The 7829-nt window shown below is 35.1% G+C and overlaps 1 protein-coding gene across 1 annotated transcript in view; it reads left to right on the top strand.

Annotated features, from left to right (window-relative positions):
- LOC103605586 (centromere protein U-like) overlaps positions 1–7829 on the top strand; it is a 15559-nt gene that overhangs the window by 5752 nt on the left and 1978 nt on the right. The window contains exons 2-6 of the mRNA XM_008590204.1: positions 377–485; positions 3219–3297; positions 3520–3567; positions 4819–4880; positions 6803–6959. Of these exons, the coding sequence (XP_008588426.1) occupies positions 433–485; positions 3219–3297; positions 3520–3567; positions 4819–4880; positions 6803–6959 (399 nt within the window). The 5' untranslated portion in view covers positions 377–432. The remainder of the gene's footprint in view (positions 1–376; positions 486–3218; positions 3298–3519; positions 3568–4818; positions 4881–6802; positions 6960–7829) is intronic.

Genomic DNA, 7829 nt, shown 5'->3' with positions numbered 1-7829 from the left:
CCCCCACCCCACCCCCCCGCCACTGCTCCACAACAACATCTTAGAATGTAAAAAAAAAAATAAATTTTTTTAAGAAAGTAATAGACTATTAAATAAAGGCACAGCAAGGAAATTAAAAGGCAGCAATGCTTTTGGTTGCTCCAGCAGAAATGGAAGAATGAACAAGAAAGCAGTTAAAGAGTGACAGTATAGATAGGGGTTTGTGAGACTGCACTGGGATAGGAAGAAGTGAGTACGTCTCTTCCATATGATTCTTCAGCTGTAGCTATCTGTGGCAATTGGGTGGGACTGTTTTTGTTTCAGGCTTTCAGAAAACTGGATGTAGAGCCAATTTTGAGTCATCAGTATTTTAAATTAACTTCTCTTAATATTCTAGATTTTTCCAACAGTGTGCATCTTTGGTGTCTAAAAGAAAAGAAAATCAGTGACATCATGGAGTTAGATGTTGTTCTGTCTGCATTTGAGAAAACTGTCCTGGACTACAAGTAAGTCTTTTGATGTTGTGATATATGTACCTAATAAATTTCCCTCAAAGGCCACTTTTGCTCATCCCACAGTTTTTGATATTTTGTATTTTCATTATTATTATATTTTAGATATTTTTTCATTATAATTTTTGTCTTAATCCTTTGAATTATTAACAGTATATTTTTATATGTCCAAATATGTGACTTTTTATATTAATCTTACATCTTAAATACATTGTAGTCAAAGATTATGGTAAGTGATACCTATTTTTTTTAAATTTGAGGCTTTTATGACTTAGCACATGATCTATGTGGGATTTCTAATTATCGGATCTGGGTAGACTATCAGATCTATGTGGAATCCATAATTATTCCATTTTTTCTGGTACTTCTATCAATTTGTGCTATTATATTTAGAGACTATTTAATTTCTTTTACTTCCAACCCTTGTGTGACCTTAAACTTTAATGTATTTGGTAAATCTTTTTTAAATCCAATGCATCAATCCATTAACATTTACTGTAGTTATCAGTATATTTGGAACAATATATTGTTTTTACTTCTTTAAGTTTTTTGTTCTACTTTTCGATATTTTTAATCCTTTTTAACTTAAAAAAATGGTATTTATAACTCCCCACTTTAATATTAGAACTTTGGCACGCTCTGTCCCTTCCTCTTCTCTCCATTTTTCCCACTCCAAACCCTATCATGTTTGTAATACCTGGAGACTTTTAATACTGGAATAAAATAGAAAAAAAATCCCCTTTTTGTCTTGTGTGCGTGCGTGTGTGTCTGTGTCTGTGTCTCTTTTTAAAACAACAAAATTTGCTAAGGTATTTGATTATCTTCATGTATTTTCTTGCGACATCCTGTAGGTATGTCTTTTTTTATTTAAGTACTTTATCCAACACTTCACTGTGGCTCTTTGTTGCAAAGCCTCTAAACCCTTCTGATTATTTTGGTTATATCCTTGAATTTGAATGACAATTTAATTGGATAGAATAATATTCTAGATTCTAAATTATTTTCTTAAATACTTTGGAAGCACTACTCCTTTACATCTGATACTGCTTTTGGAAAATCTGCCTGTCTAATTCTTGTTTATATGTTCTGTTTTCTCTGTAAACTTTTAGAACATCTTTTTCTTTGATATTCTTAAATTTCACTATATTGGGTCTGACATTTTCATTGTAAGGTTCTTTATTTTAATTCCAAGATTAAAAATATTTTTCTCCTAATTTTCATTATTGTTTGCTATATCATTGTCCTTCATTCACTGGGAGGTTACCTAAATCTAGAAATTGGAAATTTTGCTTATTTCTCACGTATATCCAATTTTGCCATTTATCCCATCTGTTGAATTCTTTTATTTAGCTATTTTAGTCTTTATATCTAATATTTCTGCTTGGTTCTTTTTTGTGTCTTGTATTCATGTTTTATATTGCTAATATCTTAGCGAGAGTACTACAAAAAGTTGATGGAAAAAAATAGAATTAAATGATAACACAAATCTTTCCATGGACTTTTTGAAGACCTCTCATAATTGTTAGGCTAGTTTCAAATTACTGGATCATCTATTCTAAAATATCTGCTTCTGATGGCATCTCTGATATGTATTTTCCTTTTGAAATGTATTAGCTGTGTTCCTTCAGTGTCTTATTGTTCTAACGCATGAGCTTATTTTCCCCTGGGGCTGTCATCTTCTCTGTCAGACAGTGTATATAGAGGAAGGCCACAGCGTAGTCCTTGTCAGCTCCTGTGAGTGTACGGGATAAGAGTGGGTGAGCCCTAGGGTGGGAAGCCTCTGTCACTCATCTCACAAAATAACCTTTCAGGTCAGGACTTCACCCTGTGCTTTCACAGAGAAGTAGCATTGAGAGTAGATATAATATACTCTTTGGATTATCATTCTTCATCCTGGGGGGTTGGCAGGGGAAGGGTGAGGAAACAGCTGCTCAAAGTCAGTTAGTCTCCACCTGTTTTTCTCCAGGTTACACAAGCACAGTGCTGGTTTTACTCTTGATGACACAGGAATGAGGTCTGAGCTGCTGCAGGTGTCAGTGGTGGGGAAGAAGCAGGAGTCAGCCTCCAGCAGCTCCATTTCTGTCCTGGGCCACAGCCACCACTCCTCACACCAATTCACCCTTTTAGACAGACCCTCCCTCACAGGGGTGTTTCACAGCTTTCTTCTTTTTTTTTGGGGGGGGGGTCCCCTTGTAGTTCTTTTGGGATGATCTTGGCCACCAGATCACTTCTCCCTGATGTCAGAGACTGAACCAGTTTGGGTCAGCTTTATAGTTTCTGAAGAACTGGACAGCTGATTTGTCTCTCATTGGTTAGTCCACATGTTACACAGGTATTCCTCCAGTTGCTAATAGGCAAGGAGGGAGGAGATAAAGACTGCTGGTCTTCAAATCAGGTGGTAGGAAAAGACTGGGATTGGCTACGAGCATTTCCATTATCACTTGGAACCACCTTTGATCTTGGCCAGTGTCAGGGATTTAAGATGACTTCATACCAGTGGGCTTAAGGAAAAATATTTCAATTCTTTTTGTTGATGTTGAGACATGTTTCCAGTATTTAAAGCCTGAGAAAGGACTGCAGGCTGAACATTGACATATTAGATATTTAAAATGGTATATGCCAAATTGTGTGTGTATGTATGTTTATGTGCTAAGCAAATGAAACACACTTTTCAAAATCCATTATGGTACCTAGTTTGATCTTTTGTCTTTTTTAACTCTTCTACAGGCAAAGAATAGAATCTAGAATTTGTAAGGAAGCTGTCAACAAATTTTACTTTGATATTAAAAAAGAACTCATCAAAATGGTATGTTCTCTGACATAAATATGTTGGTCTAAATTTTTTTTAACCCTGAGGCAGCGCACTGTTGTCTTACAAAAGTTTGCATTTGCTGGCAATATGGTAATAAACTCATTAGAATTACCCATATTTCACATACTGTTTTTAAACTAAATGTGATATATGTGAAACTAATTAACATTTAATTTTAGAAAATGCATGCAAATATTTATTTTTTATTTTGTGTAGCTTAAAGAAGTCCAGATGTTGAAAAATCTGAAAAGGAAGAATGCTAAGGTAAAATACGTGATTAGAGTAATGTAGTCATACATATACTAACATATGTAGAGTTAAGTAAGGACTTGACTCTAGGTTCTGTAACCTTTAGATTTGCGTAATATTTTTTATCTTTTTAGTCAGGCTTTTATTTGGTTGATCTTGCGGTTGATTTGGAAAATACTATTAATTCAAGCTCAGGAATGGGGATCCTAGTAACCTTTGTTTCCTAAACCTGTCCAAGTGTCAAAAAAAATCGTTTCTATGATCTAAGACAGAAATGTAAAGCTTTTTTAATGTCCCAGAGTTAGCCTAAAAATGGTTATCAAGTCAAAAATGACCATTTATGTGGATAAGTTTTAAGTAATGTATATTTATTGCTTTTGTGGATGCCAAAAAACAAAACCTTTTAGAACAAAGAATTGTCCCAGGTAAAAAGCCTGGGAAGAATACTGCGGTTAGGGGTCACGAAACCTCATTTTCTAGTCCTGATTCTCCTACTTCAGTGTTGTACCACCTTGAAAACTGTAAACCACTAGACAAGCAATGGGAAACAAGCCAGTAAACATTAGACCTTCTTTCTGCATCTGTAAACGGTTGGACCAAATGACCTCAGCAGTTCTAGCTCTAAACTTGTGTTAACCCAGGAGTGGAAGGCCAGCCTCCACTTCTACATTTAGTATAGAAATAGACTTGTGATCACTGGAAGGAAAATGTATTTCAAGCCTTTGGGGTTTTTTGGTTTTGTTTTTCTTTCAGTTTCAATCTCTTATTGGTAATTTCTGCATTGCGTGGAAGTAGGAACATTATGAATGTGGAACAGTGGAATATTAGGTAGTCACTAAAAGTGATGGCTGAGATAGTAAAATTTATTATATTGAAATACTCTTCTTAAAATGCAAAGTGGATCACAATAGTCCCCTGCCTCAATATTTTCCTAGTGCACCTAGATAAAACCTAAAAGTCCTTATTTGATAGATCATAGGGTCTAGTAACGATCTGGTCCCACCTTCCTCTTCAGAGTCATCCTGAAGTAGATAGCATCACTATTCTTTTTCATGTTCTCTGTTCTTTTCCTTTATAGCACATATCACAGGTTACAATTACATATTGTTTATACATAATGTCTGTCTTCCCTATTAGACCAGAGTTCCATGATGACAAGAATTGGGTCTGTCTTGTTTCTCACTGTACTCCAATACCTGGCACAGCATATGTGGCAGTACTCAAACATTTACAAAATTAATTTAACAAAGAAATTATTGTATTTAGATGATTTCAGACATTGAAAAGAAAAGGCAGCGTTTAATTGAAGTCCAAGGTGAACTGCTTCGGTAAGATAAAATCGCGTTTGAGAATTTACCTAGGATATAATTATGGTGTGTCATTGGGGGAGTCATATTTGCTTCTGTGTCATATTAAAACTCCAGGTTATCTTTGAGCTTGGATGCTTAGTGAAAGTAGGTTATGCTGCCTAGTTGCAGAACCCTGTAGCAAAGGAGAATTCACCACTGATCTCTCAACAGATCTCTTAGCCTAACTAGAGATTTAATACATAGATTCTAAAATTAGACTGCCTGGGTTTGAATCCAGGCTCTGCCACTTACTGGCTTTGCAACCTTGGGCAAGTTACTTAGTTCCCTCTTCTGTATACAGGCATAATAATGATACCTACACCTCATAGTGTATTGTGGGAATTGTAAATATAAAGAAAGTGCTTCACAGTGCCTGGCATACAGTTAGTGCTGTATAAGTGTTAATGGGTTTATTTATTGTTATTGGAGTGGCACTCATATGAATCCATTCCCAAGTGTTGGGCCAAGATAACTAACCATGCTTTGAGGTCAGGGCCATCCCCATCGTCTGGTTAGGAAGACTGGAGCACACATGAGCACACATCAGCCCACAAGTATTTTTTTGGTGCTCTTTGAGGCCAGGACTGTTGTGTGTGCTGGAAGCTTGGTAGTAAAGCAGTATCAGATATGCTCTCTGCTTTTAAGGAGCTTTAAAATAGCTTGAGAAAGAAAGTGATATTATCAGAAATGACAGTCTATAATTAAGTACTAAGTTTTAAAGAAGAGACTGTCAGAGGAATTTAAAACGAGAAATTGGTTGTCTAGTCGACTGGTTTGCAAATCTAGTCTGTGGACAGGTTCTGGCCCATGGTCAAGTTTTCGTTGGTCCAGGCCAAAATAAGAAAATTGAAGGTAATATAATAATGATAGCTAACAGGGCTGGCTGGTTAGCTCAGTTGGTTAGTGTGCTGCTGCTAACACCAAGATCCAGGGTTCGATCCCTGTACTGGCCAGTTGCCAAAAACAAAAAAAACAAACAAAAATTAATGATAGCTAACATGTAAAACCTTCGTATGTGGCAGGTCACCTTCCTCAACACTTGTATATTAACTCACTAATCGCCATCGTAATCCTGTGAGGTAGGTTATTCTAACTATATAGTAAGGCTCTGCTTTGTTATACTTGTCATCAATGTGAGACCACTCAGACATGACTGCCTTCTTTTGTTCCTTTTTTATAAGTTGCAAAGTATATTTTGAAAAGCATAGTAAGAAAAAAGTGTGATATATCATTATTTTAACTTTACATATGAAAAACCTAAGGCACAGGGAGGTAACTTACCCACTAGGAAGTGGGGGAGCCAGGATCTGCTGTCAACAGACTCCCAAACCTGCACTGCTGACCACCATCCTGCAAGCTCATTAGTGAGTTTTCCAGAATGCTGTATTTGTTCAATGTAAAGAGCTGTTAAAAAGGACTTTTGTAAAATTATATTACAGGATAGTTTTTTAAAATCTTTATAAGGCAAAATTTAAAAAATTAGCTTTTCTGCCTCCTTTTTATTATTGCCCAAGATCACATACTTTTTATCTAGTCACTGTTATAGGTTTTGCACTGGTTTTATTAGACCTTGGAAAGTGGACAAGATTTTGATAAGAGACAGGGGCAACGGGAAAGCTTTTTGTTAATGGTTTTCCTGTTAAACTGCAGTTTCTGGCTTCTCCTGCCTGAGGTTCTAAAATGTTAGCCAGAATACATTCTAATTCAGTAGTTCCCAAGACTTGAATGACTTGATGAATTTTAGCATATACCCCCTGGTTTTTAATACTTCATTCAGTATACTTACATATTAAGTCTAATACATTATGGGCTGTTACACTTTATTATGTCATTTACTTTGGGGAAAATACTTGTTTTTGTTTTAGGTTCTAATATTTTCCCAAAATATTTTTTTGTTTTAGGTTAGAACCACAGCTGAAACAACTGCAAACAAAGTATGATGAACTTCAGGAGAGAAAGTCTTCCCTTAGGAATACAGCATATTTCTTATCTAATTTAAAACAGCTTTATCAAGATTACTCAGATGTTCGCAAGAAAGAACCAAACGTAAAGGAAAAGGTAACTTTGATTTTTACTCTTTACTGTGCTTCATAAGATGATAGAGGACATTTGTATGCTAGAGTTCCAGAAGCTTTGAGGAAAAATAAATGTAGATACAACATTATAAAGTCCCAAGACAGCATCACTGAAAATCAGTGAATACTTATTGTGTCATCACTGTTTTTAGCTACTTAATGAAGGTTAGAGGTATAGAGAAAAATCCAGAATCACTGATTTTTTTTTAAAGGTATTTACACTTCAGAGAACCGAATTTCTTCAAGAGAAGTGTATATTCTGTGTACAAATCTTAATTAAGCAAGCATGCTCTACTTTATTGTAATTTTAATCAATATAAGACCACTCAGACATGTTTTAAAGACCAGCTCCTCTTTTGTTCTTTGTCTAGCCCATGTTCATAATATCTTGTATCTGAAAAACAAGCCATTATCCCGTATGTGAGCGCCATACTCTAATCAACTGAGCTAACCGGCCAGCCCTTTCATTATCCCATGTAAAATGGTAGGTGTGATTTTAGAAGTTGAGAAACATAAAAAAGGCATATAGTAAGAAAAAATATGGTATGTTATTGTTTTAATAAACTTTATGGTTGCTTCTGGATTTTTACTGCAAACTTTGCTACTGGTATGACATTCAGCTCAGATTAATAGAAATGTTTAAATTATAGGAAAAAAATTTACATATTTGTATACCCTAATACGATTTCATATATAATGTATACATAAATCTTATGATCAGATTTGTATTTTTCACTTCTAAATTCAATTTTAAGGTTTTGATACTGAGCTGAGTTAATTCTCCTGAGCCTAAGGTTTGTTTATACATTAAGGAATCTGGAAATAGAATATTTTTTAAAGTTTTTTTTTTTTT

This window comes from Galeopterus variegatus, unplaced genomic scaffold, assembly GCF_000696425.1.
Source record: "Galeopterus variegatus unplaced genomic scaffold, G_variegatus-3.0.2 Scaffold5921, whole genome shotgun sequence".
NCBI lineage: Eukaryota > Metazoa > Chordata > Mammalia > Dermoptera > Cynocephalidae > Galeopterus > Galeopterus variegatus.
This window is presented reverse-complemented; position numbering and strand designations above follow the sequence as displayed.